The sequence below is a fragment of the Gracilinanus agilis genome, chromosome 5, assembly GCF_016433145.1.
Source record: "Gracilinanus agilis isolate LMUSP501 chromosome 5, AgileGrace, whole genome shotgun sequence".
Lineage (NCBI taxonomy): Eukaryota > Metazoa > Chordata > Mammalia > Didelphimorphia > Didelphidae > Gracilinanus > Gracilinanus agilis.
In genome coordinates, this window is record NC_058134.1 from 236,872,783 (window position 1) to 236,896,034 (window position 23,252).

At 42.5% G+C, this 23,252-nt stretch overlaps 1 protein-coding gene across 1 annotated transcript in view; it reads left to right on the forward strand.

Moving 5' to 3' along the window:
• The first annotated feature begins 2,261 nt into the window (after positions 1-2,261).
• Positions 2,262-23,252, forward strand: part of TMCC3 (transmembrane and coiled-coil domain family 3) — a 123,301-nt gene continuing 102,310 nt past the window's right edge. The window contains exon 1 of the mRNA XM_044678605.1: positions 2,262-2,848. Within this exon, the coding sequence (XP_044534540.1) occupies positions 2,771-2,848 (78 nt within the window). The 5' untranslated portion in view covers positions 2,262-2,770. The remainder of the gene's footprint in view (positions 2,849-23,252) is intronic.

Here is a 23,252-nt window from a genome sequence, read left to right on the forward strand (position 1 = left end):
TACTCCTAACTAACAGATGGATTTCTCTTAGTGGGCTCACTATAGTACTATAGCATGTAGCTTCCAAAATGCTGTCCGTACAGCATCTCAGCAATGTGCGTCCAGATAGTACTATGATCCTGATTTTACAGATGAGGAAACTGAGGTCATTGGTTGACTAAGATCACATAGCCAGTCTAGTGTTTTTTTCCACTGAACCTTAATTCCTAGTAACAGAACCAGTCAACAAGGATTCATGAATAGCCTACTATGTGCCAGAAATTGTGCCAGATGCTAAAGATACAGTTCAGTTAACTAGAATTTATTAAGCACCTACTATGTGCCAGTACCATACTAAGCCCTGGGGATAGGAAGAAAGGCACAAGACAATCCCTGCACCCAAGAAACTCACATTCCTTAAGGAGAGAATACATACATATATGTGTGTGTGTGTGTGTGTGTGTGTGTGTGTGTAGTGTGTGTGTGTGTGTGTGTGTGTGTGTGTGTGTGTGTGTGAGAGAGAGAGAGAGAGAGAGAGAGAGAGAGAGAGAGAGAGAGATACAAAATAAAAAATACCAGATAATAGAGAAGCAGTAGTATCTGGAGGATGGGCTTAAAAAAGGCTCCATGTAGGAGTGGGACTGTATATTATTTTGCCTGTAGTTTTCCAACCAGGGTCATTAGGCTTGATTGCAGTATTTCCTGACAACTTTAAGATACTTAAACAGTAGCTCTTAGTATCATCTACCTAAGTTGATCATTAATTAAAACTCTGCACAATCTGGCCTCTATTTCCCTCTCCAGCCTTATTTTATATTCTTTCCCTTCTGACCATCACTCTTTGGTGTGGTCACCCTGGCCTGCTAGCTGTTCTCCTTATAGGACATGCTACTTCTTACTTCTGTGCCTGGAATGGACTACCTCCACACATTTAACTTCCTTCAAAGCACAGCTCAATGAGACTTTTCTTAATTTCCACCTCTTTCCCCTGCCCACCACTGCCCACCAATCTAGAGCTGAAAAACACTTTAGAGGCTAGGTACTATTGTCCATTTCATGGATGAGGATACTAATCCCCATATCACGCAGGTTAAGGTATCAGTGATAGGATTTGAACTCAAGTCTTAGGACTACAGAACAAAGAATCTTTTCCTTTGTACCTCTCTGCCTCCTTTATACTAGCTGTTTTCTACTTTCTTCCTCTTGAAATTACTTGTTACTGTGTATATACACTTATCTTTGTATTTACTGTAACCAACTTTTTTCTGTTGTATGTATCTTGTGTGTACCTTGAGTGTGTGTGTTGTGTGCACCTTGCTCAAAGGCCTAGGGACTGGATCTGAATCTTAATAATATTGGTAACTCCAAGGTAAGGAAACCCTCCCCTACTAATGCTCCTTAGCTTCTCTACAATTTAGTCTTAGAATATGGAGTCCCCAGACTTGACCAGGGTAACACACCCTACAAAAGTCAGAGCTGGAATACAGGTCTTCCGGGCTCCTACTTCATTCAGCTTTCTATCCACCAAGCTACATAGTCAGTAAACCTTATTTGATAAATATTCACCGAATTGAATTTCTCCTGTCCCTGTGGGCAAATCAAGAATGCAGTCAAGAGTAAGGAAAGGAGAAATAAGAGGGTGGCATTCACACTAGAATGATAATTCTTCAACAGGTGGCTCTTGGGAAAGGAGGGCTTTGCTGAATCTCCAAGTTAGCTATAGAGTTACCTCTACATAAGATCACAGGTCCAGGTCCTATCCCTTTGAGCAAAGTACGGAGATACAAATCACAAGAGAAAAAGTTTGGTTACAGATTTATAGGCGAAAGCTTTATAGAGGCAAGAAAAGGAGAGAAAGTGTTTAGGGACTAGCAGGGAACTATATTTTATGTGAGGGGGAGGAAGCTGATTTCACTGTGTAAAAGTAGATGGGGACCAGATTGGGGAGAGTTTTGAATGCCAGCCTCAGGAGTCTGAATTTTCTCCTTCAGAGGTAATCCGGAGTCTCCAAAGTTTTGTTGCGTTTGTTTTAACGCCCTGTGCATTACGAGAGGAATCTGGTGGCTCTCTGGGGGGTGAGGGGGTCTTGGAGTTGAGGCAGGGGTGGGAACCTAGAGGATGGGAGATCAGTCAGAGGAGGTGTTTGAAGCAGTCCAGACGAGAGAAAAAGAGGGCAAGTATTCGGGTAGCTAGTAAATAGAATGCAACCCAGGGGATGTGGGGAGAGGTGGAAAGAGACAAGATTTGGCAATTGATTGGATGGGGGCGGGGGGAAGGGAGTGGCCGCCTCTTGTGCATGTATAAATACACCTAGAGAGGAGACGCCTTTTTTTTTTTTTTTTTTTTTTTTTTTTAAAGGGGGAAGAGGGAACCCTGGGAGACAGAAAAGTTTTCCCGGAGATCGAGGCTGAGAGAGAGGAAGAGGGAAAGCAGACCTTCCCGCGCCCTCTGGGGGGGACCAGACTCTGGAGCCTGGAGCCCCGGGGACTAGAGGGGAGGGAAGAGGGAGGAGACTGCTTTTCCTCCGCCCGCTCTACCGCACCCTGCCTGCGGAGGCGCCGGCGAGTTCAGCAAAGGGTTAAGCCAGGGGGAGCAGCCGCTGGCCAGACCCCTGGGCACCGGCCCGGTGTGGACGCGCCACGGGTGCTCCTGCCGAGCCGAACGAAAGGAAAAGTTGGGGGCGAGCCTGCGCTGCAGAGCGCGGTTCAGGGGTTAGCCGCCGGGAGATCGGCGGGTCGGGGACCAGCAGCCACCTTAACCACCGCCGCCGCCTTCGCCTCCCGGAGCCAGGATGCCCGGCAGCGACACGGCGCTCACCGTGGACCGGACCTACTCGGACCCGGGCCGGCATCAGCGCTGCAAGAGCCGGGTAAGCTCGGCAGAGTCAGTGACCGAGGCGGGGAGGGTGGGCTCTGAGGGCTGGCCAGGAAGGCTGGGCGCACATGGACTAGACCTGACTCTGACCCTGACCCTGGACCCAGACCGATCGCCACAGCCACCCGCTTGGGCCGGGGGAGGGGGCTGCCGGTGGCTTAGTCTTTTCTCACTCGCCTGAGCAGTTCCTAGAAATAGTTACGTTTAATGAGTGTTGCTTCCTCCTCCCCCGCCTCCCTTTCCTCCTTTCTCCGCAGCGCGCCCCAACTCTGTTCGCTTCTCTGGAGTTTGGGGTGGGGGGAGTACTCTGAGAGCCCCGCCACCGCCCGAACTTGAATATGCGTCTCCGGCTTTGATGGTCCGGCCAATTCTAGCTTTTAGGAAGCACCTAAGCCAGGCACAATCAGGTTTTTAAGTGACTAAAACAAAATATACAGGATTGAAGAGGATATCGGTTATACTGAAATAGTGATTTTTTTTTTCAACTTCCCGGTCCCCACACTAGGAAGCCTTGGACCCTCTCTGAAAAGGAGAGCCCCGGATGGTGGCCCTGTCCGCCCAGAGAGCCCCTTGGACAGTCGGCAAGGCCAGTGAGGACCCTCGGTTTAAAAGGAAAAGTGCGTGTGTGTGTGTGTGTGTGTGTGTGTGTGTGTGTGTGTGTGTGTTACTGGGACTCTGGAGACGGCAGAGATCTCTTTTCTCTGATCCTCCCCTTCCCCCTAGGCGCCCACTTCGAGTTTCCTCGGGTCGCTGAGGAGTGAGTGAGTGAGCGAGAGCCTGATCCTGGGCTGGGCGCACTGGCACTGCCACCCCCCAAGAAGCTGGGCTTGAGGCAAGTCAGAGTCCCCGACGGCTGCTTCCCTGCTCTTTAAAGGCAAGCGAGGCGAGCGCCCTTCTCATTGTTTGCGGTATAATTTGCTGTTACTGATTTTGGCTGTGGGCGAAAATAGCTCCTCTCTTCTGAGGCTTTTGCAGAGACGAGAAATTCCGGGCAGTAGAATAAAAGCAGAGGGGCCCAGCTTGAGAGAACAGCCTTACTGGATCTCTCCAGGCAAAGGAAAACCCGAGGCTCCCTCCGTGTCAGTCGCATCGGCTTTCTTGGCCTTCCCCTATCTTTTTGGATGTGACAACTGGACGGATTTCCCCCCTCTTGCCCGTTCACTCTGCGCCTCGGAGGCAGCACCTCCTCCTCCACCTTGGCACTGGCTGCTGGCCTGCCGAAGTCGTTCGCCCTTTGCTCTGTAAACAGTGCCCACTTGTTCCTGACCCCCAGGGTCTTGGTGTCAGGTTCTCTGTATAAAGTTCACCTGGGAAATCATCTGACATTCGGTTCTACCCACCTGGCTGAGCCCGAGCCTGCTCCCCTGCCGGGAAACGTAGCCCGGCCTACTTGCTGGGGAGTAAGTGCTCAGGGACCTTCTCTTCTACTTGGGCCCGACTAAATAATTAGCCCAGACGCGATAAGATTGTTTCCTCGGGTGTCTGCCCGGATGATAAATCCGAAGACAGTTACAGATCCTATGCCAGGCGCGGGGATGAGCGCGAGGGATACAAAGAGAGTAAAAACAACCACAAAACGACAACACTCCCCCCATCTCCCCCCCCCCACGCGCGCACACACATACACGGGGTTCCTGTCCTCTAGGAGTTTATCTGTTAACACGCAAACGAGATATGGACGGGCTAAACTGGAGATAATTAAGGAGGAAAGGCACCAGACTTAGGGAGACTGGAAAGGGCTGCTTGTGGAAGGTGGGATTTTAGCTAGGACTGGAAGGAAGCCAGGAGGTGAGGAGGAGAGGGGAGAGAACTCCAGGCATGGAGAGCCAGTAAGAAGACCCAGAACAAACCTGAAAGACTTCTGATGGGGAGCCCTAGCCACCTCCGGAGAAAGAACTGTGGGAGTCGCCTTTCCCATCAGGATTTTATGGTTTTACCTTGGGGTTTGGGTTAGGTATGAGTTTGCCTTACAACAAGGACCAAAATGGAAGTTTGTTTCGTCTGACAATAAACATTTTTAAAAGGGTTTAAAAAAAAAAAAAAAGAATACCCAGAGTCAGAAATGAGTGTATTGCTAGAAGAGCAGAGAGGACGATGTCCCTCTGAATAAGTCTAGTACTTGGGAAGCCAGTGAGGTGTTGGGAAACTGGGAAGGTAACAGGGTTAGGTTATGAAAGGCTTTAAGAGAATTTTTATCATCATTTGAGCTATTACTGGTTTATTTCAAGTTTGAAGAGCAGCGACAGCAGGATCATTGGGAAGAGGAACAGATTTAGAAATGGGTTGTTGTTCGGTCATTTCAGTTGTGGTGATTCTTTGAGACCCCTTTTGGGGTTTTCTTGGTAAAGATACTAGAATGGTTTGCCATTTTCTTCTCCAACACATTTTACAGATGAGGAAACTGAGGCCAACAGGGTTAAATGACTTGCTCTGGTTCATCCAACTATCGAGTCTGGTTGACTCCATGTCTTGCACTATATCCACTCTACCACCTAGATGCCAATGGAATTATAGGATCATACATTTGGAACTGAAAGAGACATTAGGGGTCATGAAGTCCAGGGTTCAAATACTACCCCTGTGTATCCTGGGCAAAGTCAGTTAACCTCTCTGGACCTCAGTTTCCTCATTAATAAAATAAAGGGACCAGATGACCTCTAAAGACCCTTCCTCCTCTAAAGGACTTTATAAGCCAATAACTATAACATGTGAAGCCAGAGGACTTGGGTTCAAATCTCAACCATGGTGGTAGAAACTACATGCCTTTCTAGAAATCATTTCCATGAAGCCTGTTTCTTCACCTTTAAAATGAGAGAGTTGGATTAGATCATTTATAAGGCCCTTACCAACTCAAAATTTTGGAACATAAGTCTTGGGCTAGAGATGTTCCTTCTCTCTTCTCCCCAAAATCCAACTTTTTCTTTGCTTGACTCCTTTAGGACTTTCTCTTGGTTGAACATAGCTCCCTAACAAATTAGTATTTAAAATTCCAAAACTGCCACCAAGTTGATATGTAAAAATCCCAATTGCACAGCAATTGGGGAAATATTGCTTAAAAATCTTTCATTTCCCACAACTTCCTTTATAGCCTGGGATCAAGTTTGATGCACAAGAAGAGAGGAGGAAATGCACTTCTCTCATTTCTCTGCCGAAGTGGTGGACTATGGGTGTGAAACATTGTATAGGCCATCAGAGGTTAAGCTGTTGGTTAGTTTTGCTGAAGTGAGGTGTTTTTCCCCCCTTTCCTCTTTCATTTTTGATTCTTTGTTGCAAGGGATGATTTTTGGGGCAAGGGAGGGATACATTTGGAAATGAAACTGATGGTTAAAAAATTCAATACATTTTTTAACCTTTATCTTCAGTCTTAGAATTGAATCAAAGAATGTGTTCTGAGGCAGAAGGACGGTAAGGGCTAGGTAGATGGCATTAAGGTTCTTGGCCAGGGCCACACAGCTAGGAAATATCTTAGGCCAGTTTTGAACCCAGTAAAAAAAAGGATTCCTGTCTCGCCCTGACACTCAATCCACTAGCCACCTAGCAGCCCCGCCAAAATTGGAATTCATTTTTAAAAAAAGAAATACTTTTTAAAAGGAAATAGGTTTAGAGTCTTAATGGTGGAGAAAAGATCATAGGATCTTAGATTTAGAACTGACTTGTAGGTCATTGAATCCAAACCCTTCATTTTTTTCATATGGAGACATTGAGAGTAGAAAAAGGGGAAGTGATTTATCCAAGGTCACACAGATGCTGGAATTGGAACCCAACTCTTCTGACTCCAGATTCACTATCTTCCTCCTAGCTACAAATGAGAATAAATACTCTAACTTAAAAAAAAAAAGCATCTAGGAGCTTCTGTTACATATAATTTTTAATATGTATATCGAATTTAACATTAATATAAGCACTGCCCTGATTGTCTTTATCACTTTCTGGACTTCCTTCTGCTCTTTTCTGTGTATTTTTTAAATGTTTCATTGATGCCTTTTCTTTTCTTTTTTAAAATTAAGTTTATTTATTTAATTAATTAGTTTAGATTATTTTTCCATGGTTACATGATTCATGTTCTTGTCCCCCATGCCCCTCCTCTCACCCCTTTTCCATAGCCAATGAGCAATTTCACTGGGTTTTACATATGTTATTGCATTGATGCCGTTCTGAAGTATATTTTAATTGGTGTTTTGTGCAGCTAACACAATGAATGGTTTGAAAATCATGAAGATCTCTGACTTTTTAAAAGATGTTCTAATAATAATAGATAATATTTATGTAGTTTAAGGTTTGTAAAATGTTGTGTGTATGTCATCTCATTTAATGCTCACAATAAGCTTGGGAGATAAATGCTATTATTATCCCCATTTTGCAGATGAAAAAACTGAGGCACATAGAAGTTAAATAACCCTTCCAGCTTCACACAGATGGTAAATGACTGAGGGAGGATTCTAATCTGGGTCTTTCTCATGCTAAGACTTTATGTACTGTGAAAGGAAGGAAGCAATCATTTGTTAAGTACCTATTTGACAGCAACTGTGCTAAGTGATTTAGAAATATTGTCTCATTTGATCCTTACAATAACCCTTGGAGATAGTTGTTATTTTTATCCTCATTTTACAGTTGATGAAACTGAGGCAAATAAAGATTAAGTGACTTGTCTAAGGGCACACAGCTAAGAAGTTTCTGTAACCAAATTGAACTTAGACATTCCTGACTCTAGGCCAAATACTCTACTACTAAGCTAAGGTAGAGATGAAAAAGATTTTTTTTTTAAGAGTTGTATTGATGCTCTTTTCTTTTAAAAAAAATCACAGTGGACACATGTTAAAACCAGTGGAAATGCGCATCGGCTATGGGGGGGGGGGAGTTTGGGGGGGTGAAGGGGAAAGTAAGAGCATGAATCATGTAACCATGTTAACTTTTCTAAAAAATAAAAATTATTAAATGCTTAAAAAAAAATCACTGTTGGGGGCAGCTGGGTGGCTCAGTGGATTGAGAGCCAGGCTTAAAGACAGGAGGTCCTGGGTTCAAATTTGGCCTTAGACACTTCCCAGCTGTGTGACCCTGCACAAGTCACTTAACCCCCATTGCCTAGCCCTTACCACTCTTCTGCCTTGGAACAGTATTGATTCTAAGACAGAAGGTAAGGGTTAAAAAAAAAAATCACTGTCATTACCCAGTGTCTTCTTTCCCTTGCCCCTCTGCCTTAAATCCCTGCTGTAATAAAGGAAAGCAAAATAAAATGGACACATTGACCAAGTCTGAAAATGTATGCCTTTCCCCTACATGCAGGCGTGCTTTAAAAAAGAAGTGTGGGGTCTCTGATTTTCTTGTACATTTCTGTGATGCCATTTCTGTAAAGTAATAGAATGAGTCGTTCTAGTTGACCAGGTTGCCCCATTGCATTCATCCTTCAGGCCTTACTCAGCTGTGGAAACCTTAACCTTAACCTTCTAGTAACTCACTTTCAGTTCTAATAAAATAAGAAAAGTATCAAAGGGTGCACCAGGGCTGTTTAGATGAAAAGATGTCCTTAAGGAATTCTCTTGGATATAGGCTTTCAGTCTTAGCTGTATGCCTTCAGGTGATCATCTGTTTCTAGAGCTGTTTTTTTAGGGGCCAGCAAAAGTTAAACAAGGAAGGAGTATTTATTTTTTCCTTTTCAAGTCCTTCTGATTTAACACCTATTGGATAATTTTATAAGCTTGGGTGATGCCTAATATTATGCTGCATTTATCACTAATAGTCCATTTGGTTATAGCTTGGCTACAGCTTTCATGAATATTGCCTTAACCCTATGAATTAGGCAGAGCAGGTAAGCAGTATTATTATTGTGCCCATTTTACAGATGAGAAAACAAGAGATGTGCCGAGATTGGGTGGCTTGCCCAGGGTCACGGAGCTAGGTATGTGGATGTGTCCTAGTTCTGAATTTCAGACCAAGGGACTTAAGGGTTTTTTCTTTTTTATAAACTTACAAAAAATAACCCTTTCCTTTTGTCTTAGAATCAATACTAAGGTTCAATTCCAATGCAGAAGAGCAGTAAGGGCTAGGCAATTGGAGTTAAGTGATTTGCCCAGGGTCACTGAGCTGTAGGAAGTGTCTGAGGCTAGATTTGAATCCAGGACCTCCAGTCTCCAGCTCTCTATCCACTGAGCCATCTAGCTTCCCTCTTTATTAGGAACTTTTAGCAAACATGAGTAAACAAAGAAAGAAAAACAAAAAGGGAAATTGTACATGAAGCTCTAATCTTCTGTTATGTACAATTTGTAATAATAAATTTGTCCTGTTTGTCAGTGTCTCCTCTTGGATGTCCCTTTAATCTCCCATTTTTAAGTGTTATTTGAAGGTTTCATTTTCATTCTTTTTTATTCTTCTAATCTCTGTCACCATCCACTAACACTTTCTCCTCCTGAAAGAAATAGAATAAATAAGAGTTAAACAAAACAAATCAACACATTGGCATTCATCTGAAAATGCATGTCTCATTCTGCATATCTAGTCTCTGCTCCCTCTGCCAAAAGGTGGGAGGTGTGTTTCATCATTAGTCTTCTTTTTTTTTTTAAGTTATTTTTCATTTTTCATTCTGAATTTTTAACATAAACTTGAACATTTCTTTGTACAAAAACAATTACATTTACAAAACAACACTGCCCTGCTTGTCTGTTTCCTCTTTATCATTATTCTTCTGAAGCTATGATTGGTCACTGCATGATCTCTCTTCTGGAATTGTGATGGTCATTACCTCAATGAGAGGTCTTAAGCCTTCCAAAATTCTTTTCCTTTACATTATTGTTCTCCTGGTTCTGCTCACTTCACTCTGCATCAATTCATAGCGATCCTCCCAGGCTTCTCTGAATCTGGCATAGTTGACATTTCCTACAGTGCAATACTATTCTATTCCATCTTTATGCCATAATTTATTTTCATTTATTTAATTTTAATTTTGAATTTATTCACTTTTTATTCACATTTATTTATTTAATTTGTAATTTAGGCATGCTTCTATCATTTATTCACTTCCAGTTGATGGGCGCACATTTTATTTCCGCTTATTTGCTACAACAAAAAGTGTTGCTTTAAATATTTTGTGCATGTGCGTCTTCCCTTTGCCCTCTTTGGTGGATATGGGTGTGTTTATTCCTTGATAGGGTAAAAAGACCCACATATACAAAAATGCTTAAAACAGCAGGCATTCTCTGTATGTGTACATATATATGCATATATATGCATTTATATATATACATACACATATATATGTGGCTCTACAAATATATAAATATATTTACATATATGTACACACAGATATGTACATGCATGTGCGTGTGTGTGTGCACACAGAGGCCTGGAAGATGTATCCTTTAATCAAAGGGAATACCCCGTGTTCTGATTTTTGGGCGTAGAGTTCCCAATTGCCTTTCAGAGTGATGGGATCGCTCACTTCTACACCTGCAATCACTAGCGTTTTCCTCTGTAGGCTAAGGGATACTAATAAGCTTTAAAAAAATAAAACGAACCGTGTGAATGAGCAATGTACCTGGTGTCCTCAAAGAAACTAGGTTAGGTTGAAAATAAACCAGCTTGAGGCAAGCAAGAATTTTCATTAAGATCGAGATTACAGCAGCAATGATTGAACTTCCTGTCTCTCTGGTTGCTGTCATCAGCTGTGAAATGAATGAAGTTCTATGATGAGTCTGGGGAGGGTCAGTGAGAACTTTTGGAAGATGATGACTCGGGGGATTTTGTTGGAGAGAATTCTAGTAAGCTTGCCTAAAGTGCTCTAGCAGAAGGCAGTGATTCTTTACCAACTCAAATCCATTAGGCGATTAGGAATATGGTTTCTTATTGTGATACAGTTAAGTAGCCATTACTCTATTCCCCTCTGTCTGGAGCCTCTGGCTACCGGCATTTGTTCCTTATCCTTGGTAAAGGATTAGATAATGACTATGTTACAAATATCTCTAATAGATAGAATCAGTCTGTTTCTTCAGCTCACAAGGTTTCATATAAGCTCATTACCTTTTCCCTCCCAGGCACTCAGTTTTCAAATTTTATTGATTTATAGACTCTCTTCCCATCCATTCCTTTCTTCCCATTTTCACAGCCTTTGCTATAGTTCAGGACCTCATCTTCTCTCATTTGGACTGTTTGCAATAGTTTCCTAATTGGCCTCCCTGCTTCCATGTATGTCCATTCCTTTTCTGATGCATTCCCCACCCAGCTGCCAAAATGAAATTCCTGAAAAAAAAAAATCTTTTTTGTCGCTGTCTTTCAGTAGTATCTGACTCTTAGTGACCCCATTTGGTTTTTCCTGGCAAAGATGCTGGAGTGGTTTGTCATTTTCTTCTCCAGTTCATTTTACAGATGATAAGACTGAGATAAACAAAGTTAAGTGACTTGCCCAGGGTCACATAGCTAGTAAGTATCTGAGATTAGATTTGAATTCATGTTCTCCTGACTCCAGGGCCAGCATTCTATCCACTGTGCCACCCCATTGTCCTGAAAAAGACCTGACTTATACTCAAAGATTATTCCTCTTCTCAAGTGCCTTCCTATTGCCTCTGGGATAATATATGAACTTTTTGAATAGGAGAGAGACTGAGGCAGAGGCAGAGACAGAGACAGAGTTTAGAGTTTAACCTCCAGCCTTCAAAAAGTTTATATAGCCCTGGGCCATTTTAACACTAGAAGTCTAGCTTAGAGTAAGGTGAACTAAAGAGTCCCTCTCAGAGTCCCTGGCCTCAAGTAGTTGTTATGAGAATCAAATGGTGAAATGGTTAACATGGTATCTGGCACATAGTAGGTGCTCTATAAATGCTATTGTTGTTAAAGGACAAACACACCTATAAATCAGTACTAAATATGTGCCAGTCCCCAAGACAATTAAATCCTTAACTTGACTTTTGTAAATGTCTTTAGTTGACAAGTGTAGGGCATTCACCTTTCAAAATAGTTCTATAAGCCCTAGAAATTATGCAATCGGTGATACCATGCCACTTTATATTGAATTCCTCTGTTACTAAGTAGGGCACATTTATCCATAATTAGAATCCTGTCTACTTTCTTCATATCTTGAACATTTCTGAAAGCTTTCTTCTGCGTGCCGCCTTTATACAGTAAATGCTTTTCCTGGAAAGCTAAAGAGATGTCAGATGACCAAGATGGGCATCTCTCTGCTGTGGATAAAGGGCCTTCCTTGGAGTCTGGAAAGCCTGAGCTCCAGTCCCTTCTTTAACTCCTGTGAAGCTGTGTGGCTCTGGGCACATCGTTTAATTTAACAGCATCTTGGGTAGCTTTCTAAGAAATCAAATGATGGAGCAGCCAGTCTTCTCTGGCAGCCAGAGTTTAGATACTAGAAGGTACTAGGTACTCCCTCTTTCTTCCCTCCCTTCTCCCTTACTTTCTATCTTATAATCAAAGCTAAGTATCAGTTCCAAGGCAGAAGGCCAGTGATGGGCAAACTACCACCTGCCAGCCAGATGCTGCCCCCTGAAATGTTCTATCCCACCTCATGATATTATTCCTAATCTGATGAATACAACAAGTAGGATACAATACAATGAAACTTGGAAAGAGTTGCCTTAGAAATAGACTGACAGATGAGCATTTCCTTTCCTTTGGCCCCCTCTTTAAAAAATTTGCCCATCACTGGACTAGGCAATTGAGGCTAAATGACTTGTTCAGGATCACACAGCTAGAAAGTATGTGGGACCAGATTTGAACCCAGATTTGAATCCATCTCTAGGCCTGGCTCTCTATCCATTGAGCCACCAAGCTTCCCCCAAAGGGAGCTCCTTTCATCAATGACCTGGAAATGTATGTTAAGAGAGTAGCTGGGAGTAGTTAACACACTGACAAGTGAATTGAAGCTCAGAGAGTTCTATCCACCTGTCTGAAGTCACACAGCTAGTGAGTGGTCACGTAGATCCAGATTTTGCTTTTCATCTGTTGTTCTTCACTTTAAATGCAGCAGGAGACCTGATTATGAACAAACCCCTCAGTGGACTCTATTGTATGATGAGGACAGACTGAATGCAAGAAAATGTATCATATCTTTTAGTATTACCATTCCTCTAGCCACCCAGGCTCAAAACCTTCACCTGATGGTAGGCTATTTCCCTCATCCTCTGTTCTATAATCTGATTCATTTCTCTTTTTTAATTGACATTTTAAAGTTTTCCATTAACTTCATTTCCGAATCTATCCCTTCTTTCTCCCTGTCTCATCGAGCTCTTTCTTGGAATAGTCTTTTTAACCCTCACTTTATTCATACCAATTCTAAGCCAGAAGAGGAAGGGCTAAGCAAATGGAGTTATACTTGCCCAGGGTCACACAGCTAGGAAGTATCTGCTGCCAGATTTGAACCCAGGACCTCCTGACTCCAAGCCTAGCAGTGATGAAAGTACAATTTAGGCCTGATTTTTTAACTTATTCTGTTTCACTCAGTTTCAAACCTCAGCTATAAAAAGAGGTTAGTTAATAAGAGAACCTACCTCATGGGGTTATTGTGAGGTTCAATATGTGGGATAATATTTGTTAAGCACTTTGTAAACCTTCAAGTTCTATGTGTGTAAGCTCTTATCATTATTATTATTTACACTTTTACAGGTACTAGCTATACGAAGGTGGAAAAGGACACTGTCCCCCGAAGGTCTTCCAGCTTTAGCATCTAATAAGGATAGGGATTGGCCTTGTACATGAAAAACTAGGATGCTAGTTGGAGTAAGATTATAGACACAGGAGAAATAAAACAGAATGCCCTAAGAAATTCAGGGGGTGGGGGAGAGGAGGAGGAGGAGGAAGAGGAAGAGGAAGAGGAAGAGATGTCTTCCTCTGTAATTAAATTCACAAAATCTAGCTAATTCTTCCTTTAAAACCTTTCTTCTGGCCATTCTCCTTTCTATCCCTCAACCTTGATCACAGCATGCCTAGACCACATCATTAGTTTCTTGACTGAATTACAGCCCCTTCCCTCTAGGACAGTAGTGGTCACTCTCTGACTCATCGTGACCCAGTGTGGGGTTTCTTGGAGTGGTTTCACTTGGGTCCAGCACTGTGCCCACTGAGCCACCTAGCTGCCCCCCCAAGTCTCCAGTAGTCTTCCTATTAAATTGGAATTTTGTTACTAGGGAACATAATCAGCCCTTTGACATTCGTCATGATGGTCCATCTCCAGCTCATCTGAAGACAGACAAGCAAGAGATGAGTCTTGCTAAAACACTATTATGTCTCCCCTGGCCAAGAAGCTACAATAGCCTGTCAGGTCAAATTCATGCGCGTCAATACAATGGTCAGATCTTTCCAAAATCCGTTCTTGCTTTCAATCACTCAACTTTATTTCTGATTAGTCTGCATCTCTGCCCTTCATTCTGTATCCATTGCCCTTGGTCATGTCTCCTTCCTGCCTCCTTCACTTAGAAGTCATCTTGTCGAATCCTCTCATTTTACATATGGGGAAACTGAGATCCAGAGAGGGGAAATCACTTGTCCACAGTAACACAGATAGTAAGGGAAAGAACTGGGATTCAAACGTAGATCTTCTGAGTCTATAAAGTCACCATTTACTCCCCTGAATTATGCTGCTTTCCATATTTGGCTCTTATCGGAATAGAAGGGGGAGAAACTGGCAATAAGAAAAGATATATGACAGTTATCTATCATGATTATCCATTAATTCTGGGTGATCAAATATTCTGGGAAATAAGGAGTTAATACCAACATATGCAGGGAGGTCTACTACCTCTGGTGTGAGGGCTCAGGGTTGTTCATCCTCCTTTGGTGTCCACCTGGCATTCACCAGTGGCCCCTCCTCAAATTATAACATATAAGTGGTCAAACTCACTTGGTAGATGGGCAATTAATGAGTAAGGGGGAGATGTCTATATCAGGCATGTGAAGATTTCCCGCAGTGGAATGGGCTGATGACAATAATTAATTCTAATGGCCATGAAGGCAGCTGAAGGGGACACTATGGACTGCCTGGACATTGGTCAGACATCAAAAAAGCCAAGGCCTTTCACTGCATCCCAGGCCATCGCTAGTTGTCCTGACTTTTTTGTCTTGCCCACTGGACTTTGATGACTCTGGAAGAGAGAGTGAGACAAGATGACTGTGAAATTTTGTCTCACTTAAATCCAATTCATGTCCAAGGCAATAGACCATCCATGATGCCATTCATTGGTCTTCTTCAGAAATGAAGAATTAACAACTACATACATGATGCCTGATTTTCCAACGTTTGAGAAACCAGAACAAACTAAAATAATCTTAAATTAAACACACAAAGAACATAATTTAATCTTTAACTGAAAAAAGACCCCAGGATCTTAGGGTCTCAGTTTCATCATGATGGATGGCAAAGGGCTGATTCCATTCACTAGTTATTAATATCAGATGTAACAGGAAATGTATTATATGGAGAAGATGGCTATAATTAGACCTATAAATTATAAATCTGTACAGACTAGGTGTCAAAAAAAGTCAGTACGAATCCTTCTGCTGACTAGTTGGGCATAGAGGCAAAGTGTTTTCTGTTTCATCATCTCTCTAATACTTCCTGACCTTGTCCCTAACACTCACTTTTTTGGTCCAAGTCTTTGGTCCGTGAAACTCCCTCTAACAGACCCAGATCTACAACTTAAATTCTTTTTTAATTGCACCTAAACTAATTATACCTGAACCTTTCTTCTGGGTTCAAAAGAGCTCAATGTTTCTATAAGCACATTTGTATTCATATAATATTTCTGTCAGATGAAATGGTGTAGGAGTGAGTTATCCCCATTTTATAGATGGTAAAACAGAGACCTAGACAGAAAGGTGATTTCCTGAATGTGTTAAACTTTGGTAGTAGAAGCACAGTCTGGATCTAATTTAGCACTTGCTTTCACATACCACCTGAAAGGGAAACCTCTAAAATAAATGGTGCTATTGGAAAAAAAGTTCTGGATTTGAAATCTAGGGATTGGAATTCAAATCTTGGCTCTGCTACTTATCCAGGGAAGGTCAGCTAAGTTCTGTGGTCCTCATTTTCCTCATCTATAAAGTCAAGATGACCTCTAATGCCCTTTCCAGCCCCAAATCTGTGGCAAATGCACAGGTAAGATGCTTTAACTTCAAACTTAATTCATTTCAGCAAACATTTATTAAGTTCTGTACTGGGCTGGGGATTGGAGATATAAAGGCAAGAAAAAAGAAACAGTTTCTGCCCTCAAGTAGCTTACATTTGTAATAAGAGAATTAATTCCCTCATTACACATATTACAAGAGACAAACAAGTACATAGATAAATTAATACAAAATATACAGTGAGTTCTTAGCATCTTCTATGTCTGACTAAGCTCTTAAGCACTCCACAAAGCCTGCTTCCAGCACATTCATGGGTATTAGAACAATTTGTTCTCATCCACCCTGTCTGCACGGGGAAATCTTTACATGCTTGGGGTAGACATCTCCCAATTCACTGATGGGTTTGAGACCCATCATCTTGACTTTTGTCTTTCCACTGGACTTCCATAACTCTGGGAGACAGAGTGATGCTGATGATTTTGTGTAACTGCCTCACTTAAATCCAATTCATGAGCAAGTCAAGCCATAACCCCATGATGTCATTGGTCCTTTTCATAAATGAAGGATGAACAACAACAAACTGGAGAGTAGTCTGGGAATTGGAAAGGGAAAACATTAAGAATTGGGAGAAGTGGGATAGAGGTGATTCTTAAGCCAAGATTTGAAGGGAGCTAGGGTCTCTGAGAGGCAAAAGATGGGGAAGGAGGGCATTTTCAGCAGTAGTCTAACTTCACTGAAAAGAGATAAACAATTGCATTAAACATTGTAGTACCAACTTCCCCCTTTTGAGTGTGTGGGTTGAATGTTGATAATGTTTCTTATATAATAGACCAGTTGAGAGGCAGTTTGTTCGACATCTGTTATCAAACCTGCAGCCTATGAACTCATCTTGGTGGAAGTGGTCCAGCCCTTGATATTTTGCTGATGGTGATGACATAGAACAGGGGCTCTTTTTTTTAACTCCTTACCTTCCATCTTAGAATCAGTTCTGTTTATTGGTTACAAGGCAAAAGAGTGGTAAGGGCTATGCAATGGGAGTTAAGCGACATGCAGGGTCACACAGCTAGGAAATGTCTGAGCCCATATTTGAACCTAGGACCTCCCGTCTCCAGCCCTGGCTCTCTATCCATTGAGCCACCTCTTTGCTCCCTAGAATTAGAGTTCTTAGGCTGAGCTCTATGAACTCCCCCCGCCCCAATATTTTGCTTTTTTTTTTTTAAGCCCTTAACTTTTGTTTTAGAATCAATAGTTTGTATTGGTTCCAAGGCAAAAGAGCAGTAGGGGCTAGCAATGGAGGTTAAGTCACTTGCCCAGGGTCATACATCTGGGAAGTGTCTGAGAACAGATCTGAACCCCAAATCTTCCATATATAGGCCTGGGTCTCAATCCACTAAGCCACCATCTTGATAACTGCTTTTTAATGGAACTGGTTTCCTTTCTCAGTATAAGTATTTTATTTCATTAATTTAAAATCATTATTCTGAAAAAGGAGTCGATAGGCTCTCTTAGACTTTTAGAGGGTCTAGACGCACACATATTAAAGATTAAGAACCCTGGCGTAGATGTGTTGGCAGATTCAATTGGGGCAGAAAATGAATGGGGCTGAAAGGAACCCCAGGTCAGAGACCAGATCTGTATGCTGCCATTTAAAAACAAAACCAAAAATTCCCTTACCTTCCATCTTGGAGTCAATACTGTGTATTGGCTCCAAGGCAGAAGAGAGGTAAGGATAGGCAATAAGGGTCAAGTGACTTGCCCAAGGTCACATGGCTGGGAAGTGTCTGAGGCCAGATTTGAACCTAGGACCTCCCGTCTCTAGGCCTGGCTCTCAATCCACTGAGCTACCCAGCTGCCCCCACTGCCATTTTTTAAATGGATGTGGAATTCACAAGAGACAGGAAGTAAACATATTCTCTTCCTACTCAGTTTCTGGGGTTGCTGTTCAGGTTGTGGCAGAGCTGAAGATGCCTGCCCAGCATCTTCCCATTGTTGCAGCCACTCCTTTGTAAACCCTGCTGCTCTTAATTGCGTTTCTGTGTTTTTGGAGAGGGTTAATGGAGATGGTGAGAATGCAGGGTACAGAACGGTGAATCACCCTGCAGTGAATCAGATGGAAGAGTTTCTTCATTAGATTAAAAAAGGAACATCACCATGAGCCAGGCTTTGGCTCTCTAAGCCCTTCCCTCTGCATTGGTGGGTGAGAGAGGTAGCACTGCCGAGGAAGAGCTTGCCCTCTCAATATCATCGCTTACTTTTGTGTAAGTGGGCAAGCTAGAAATAAAAGGTCTATGCAGCCTTTTTTCTCCTATGGTGTAAAGTTTTTGCCTTTTTTTTAAGCACTTGGCACATAGTAGGTATTTCAAATAAATACTCATTGACTGACTAAAAATAGATAAATTTTTATTTTTATTAATTTTTGAGCTTCAATTACTAACTTGTGCGTTTTAACCAAATATTTTATTTTAAAAAAAACTTTACCTTCTGTCTTAGAATTATACTAAGCATTGGTACCAAGGCAGAGGAACAATAAGTGCCAGGCAAATTGGGATTAAGTGACTTACCAAGGGTCACAAATCTAGGACTTGTCTGAGACCAGATCTGAAGTCAGGTCCCCTGGACTCCTTTCTTGGTACTCTATCCACTTTACTACCTAGCAACTTCCAAATAAAACATTTTATTGAGAGCCCGTTGTTTTGTTAGGTTCTCCAAAAGTTGCTAAGGGAGGATAAAAAGAAGTCATTTAACCATCTCTGCTTCAAGTAATTAATTGCTAATCTTATAGGAAAAACAATTATAATAATAATAACTGGCATTTACGTGGTGCTTTCTAGTGGGCAATGTATTCTGCTTACATCATATCCTTGGAGTCTCACAACCATTTATGGAGCTAGCACTTCAGGAGATGAATGACCCATAAATGAAGAATTCTACCTTGCAAGACCCGAGGCAAGGTCATTGCTCAAATGATCAGCTCAGTAAGATCCCTGGCCCCTTCACATAGTGATAATGGGGGACATTCTAAAGGGGACTTCATAAACATTTGGAAAATATCCGTGGATTTAGAGCTGAAGAGAAGAGAATGAGCATTTATATAACACCCACTGTGTGCCATTTAGATAGCATCTACTCAGGACCAGGTGCTTTACAGATTTCTCATTTTATTCAAAAGATCCTTAGAGGCCATCTAGCCAGCCTCTTCATTTTACAGATGAGGAGCTTGAGGTCTAGAGAGATTAAGTGACTTGTCCAAGGCCATATAGGTGTGTACATTTGTGTTCCTTTTGAAAAAATATCTCTTTCTTTACACACTCACATGGCTTGACTCAAAAGCACATTAGAGACTCATTGTAATTTTTAATTTTTTTCCTCTTTATATTAACAAAGATTCTCATCGAATTTTATTTCAATCTCAAGGGTACAGACAAGAAGCAAGTCTCACTGTTGCACGGAGTAAGTAATAGGCTTCAGTACAATCACTGGGTTGGATAGCTGGAGGCAGGTTGTAGACGTGTTCCTGAGGGCCAAGAGGTAGCTAGTTTGCCATCTTTTCTCACTGACCATTCAAACCTTTTCTATTCTTGCTCCTTGGAATACTCCTGCTCTGTCCATGTTTCCAAGATATTTAAACCTTAAAATGCTAGAGAAATCAAGTGGGAGGGCACAACGTTGGACATATTTAAAGACTGCTAAGTAGGACCTGTTCCCCCAAAATGGCTATTTTAGTGTTTCCTGCCAGGATTTACCTATAGATAAATTTGGGGCAGTTAGGTGGCTTAGTGGATAGAGCACTGGGCTTGCAATCAGGAAGACTTACCTTCATGAGTTCAAATCTGGCCTCAGACACTTACTGGGCTGATTCTAGGCAAGTCACTTAGCCCTATTTGCCTCAGTTTCCTCATCTGTAAAATGACCTAGAAATGGAAATGGCAAACTACTTCAGTATCTTTGCTAAGAAAACCCCAAATGGAGTCATAACAAGTTGGAAACAACTGAAGAACAAAGTCAACTTTTGGATTTAACTTTTAAAGGAACTTTAGGGTCTTCAGCTAAAAAAAAAAATGAGCTAGTACAAGTTCCTTTTGCCATTAATATAAGCACCAGTATTGCTTGGCTTTTGGTTAGTTTTACTCAGACACTCTGAAATTGTCATACTTACAAACTGACTGCTTGATTGCAAATAGTCTCCATCTACAAACTTATTCATCAACATCACTTTGCAAGAAGGGGCTCAGTACATCAAGAATGAATGATGAGGGGGCAGCTGGGTAGCTCAGTGGATTGAGAGCCAGGCCTAGAGACAGGAGGTCCTAGGTTCAAATCCGGCCTGAGACACTTCCCAGCTGTGTGACCCTGGGCAAGTCACTTGACCCCCATTGCCCACCCTTACCATTCCTCTGCCTTGGAGCCAATACACAGAAGTTGAGGGTTTAAAAAAAAAGATTAAAAAAAAAAGAATGAATGATGAGAGAGCATTTTGGGGCTCAGGCCTAGAGATGGAAGGTGCTGGGTTCAAATCTGCCCTCAGATTTGTGTGTGCCCCTGGGCAAGTCACTTTGCCCCAATTGCTTAGCCCTTACCACTCTAATGCCTTGGAATCAATACTTCATTTTAATTCTAAGCTAGAAGGCAAAGGTTTAAAACAAAATAAAAGAAGCATCTGATCTCTGAGCCTGACTCTCCATGCATGGAGTCACCTAGCTGCCCGCTGTGAGGTTGGCTTCTTCACATTCTTCTCACACAATTCTCTTGCTTTTTTGTGATCCTTTTGTTTACATTAATGAGGTCACTGAGTACATTTTCCCAGGGCTCTGCTTCCTTTTCTTTGTTTCTATGCATATGAATCTTCCCAAATTTCTCTGAATTCTTCACACTCTTTGCTTCTTCTGATCCACTTAACACCACAATTTGTCCAACCATTCCTTAACTGACAGACACACCTGCTTAGTTTCTAGTGCTTTGCAGCCATAAAAAGTGGCCCTCTGAATACTCTGGCATATATTTTACTCTTCTTTGTGTCTTTGATCTTCAAAGGGCATCTCTAATTGCTTTCTAAAATGAATACAGAACTATTAACAGACTATTCCTGGGCATGTCTTCCCACAGCCCCCCAGCTTAAAGTATCTCTTCCCCCCCCCCAAACCCTTACAGTCTTAGTATGCATTCTAAGACAAAGAAAGTGGCCAGGACTAGGCAATGGGGGTTAAGTGACTTGCTTAGGCTCACACAACCAGGAAGTGTCTGAAGTTAAATTTGAACCCAGGATGTCCCATCACCTACCTGCCGCCTCATCTTTAATTCTTGATGTACTGAGCCCCGAGGCATATGTATCTTCAATTACTTTCTAGAATGAATCTATAATGCTGAACAGACTATTATTCCTGGACCTGTCTCTCCTTCCCTCCCCCAACTTAGACGATCTCTTTTTTTTACCCCCCTCTAAACCCTTACCTTCTGTCACAATATCAATTCTAAGCCTGAAAAGTGGCAACTGGGGTAAAGGGTTTTGCTCAGGGTCTCACAGCTAGGAAGTGTCTGAGATGAGATTTGAACCCAGGTCCTCTCAACTCCAGGCCTGGTTCTCTAGCTCCTGGCTTACCTAGCTGCCCCAGACTATTTCTTTATAATTTTTTGCCACTTTCCATTTACTGATTTCATTTGCATCTTCTTAGGAGAGATTTGGAGCATTGGCTTATGGCTATTGATGCATTCCGGGTTCCTTTGAAAACTTACATCCTTTATCTTTTGGCCACTTAGAGTGTTATAGGGGTGCAAATTGGTGAACCCCTGGGTTCGGGAAGGAAACCATTCTCAAGAATGAGAGTGTTAACTTAGAAAAACGGGGGGCTATTAAATAGTCATAAAACCACTCTTTAATCCAGGGAAAGGGGGATGAGGGCTACTCGGCCTCTTATGCAGAGCTGCGCCTTGTGCAGAGTCCAGGATTGAACCCTGCTTCGCTCTGCTCCCAGATCCCCCTGGGAGTGCCACCGCGCTAGATGACCACTCCTGGGGACAAAGGAAATCGGGGAACTCATATACCCTTTGGGAAGATCCAGGGGCTGGGAGAGATGATTGACTTTATACTGACAGGATACAATCAAGCTAGAGAAAGGGATCATAGCTAGAGGCTAGGGTATAGGGGAAGGGGCTGCTTACACAATGGACACTAAAGGATGGTCCCTGCCGAGGTAGTCTTCCTGGGAAGGGTCTTTGATACAATAGGGAAGACTACCTAGGACAAAAGGGGTATTTAGCATTTACCCTGGGGTCCATTATTCAGTCTGCAACTGCTAGCCTGAGATTCCCTTCAGGGTGGATTCCCAAGGGAACAGGGAACTAGCGCAATCTTTGGGGGTCTCCAAACTTCAAACTATTTCTAAACTTGGGGTTCATCATACCTCACTAAGCTACAAGTTTGGGAACTCTAGATTCCATGTCGACAAGAGGACTCCACACTTAGCTTAAAAGGAAAAAAGAAAGATTTATTAGTAAGATAGGATTAATGGCCAGCAAGAAAGCATGAGTGGAGCGGCCATGGGAGGTCCCCCCCCAATCCCTCAGTCCTGGGGATTACATACTTTTACAATTGTGGGGACGTGCTGCTGTGTCGTGATGAGGATGTGATTCTAGAGTGGTAAACACTCATGTATTCGTTGGTGGTGGGTGTTGGTCATCTAATCGGGGTCTGCCTGGAGACATAGGGGGTGACCTTCATAGTTTATGGATGTCTGAGATAAACAACTTGATGTTATCGAGGAGGTGTATTTCTTTATCTATCTCAACTTCGAGGAATTCCAAGGACAATGGTCTTCGCCTCGGGAGTCTGGAGGGCAGGAGGGGGGAAGGGAATTCCCCTGTTCACAGCCTGTCTGATTTAAGGGGTACGGGGTCCCTGCCATCTCTGTACAATGCCCATGTCATCAGGAGACATATTTTTGGGGGGTGGGGTGGGGTTTATTGCTTATGAGATCCTTTTTAAACAACACTATCCTTTGTGCTTACTTAATATTGTGGGACCCCTCCCATCACTGGTTGTTAGTCTGAAAAGTACATGTTGCTCCCAATCTTTTTTTTTTTTAACCCTTATTTTCTGTCCTAGTAAAACTCTTAAGACAGAAGAGCAAGGGCTGAGCAATAAAGATTAAGTGACTTGCCCAGGGTCACACAACTAGGAAATATCTGAGGCCAGATTTAAACCCAGATCCTCCTGACTCCAAGTCTGGTGCTTTATCCACTGTCCTACCCTAGCTGCCTCTGCTCTCATTCTTCTGTGCCTTAGTGGCTGTGCAGGACTCACTTCCTTTCCCATCTTATCCTTTAACTCAGTTTCCATTGGGGTCAAA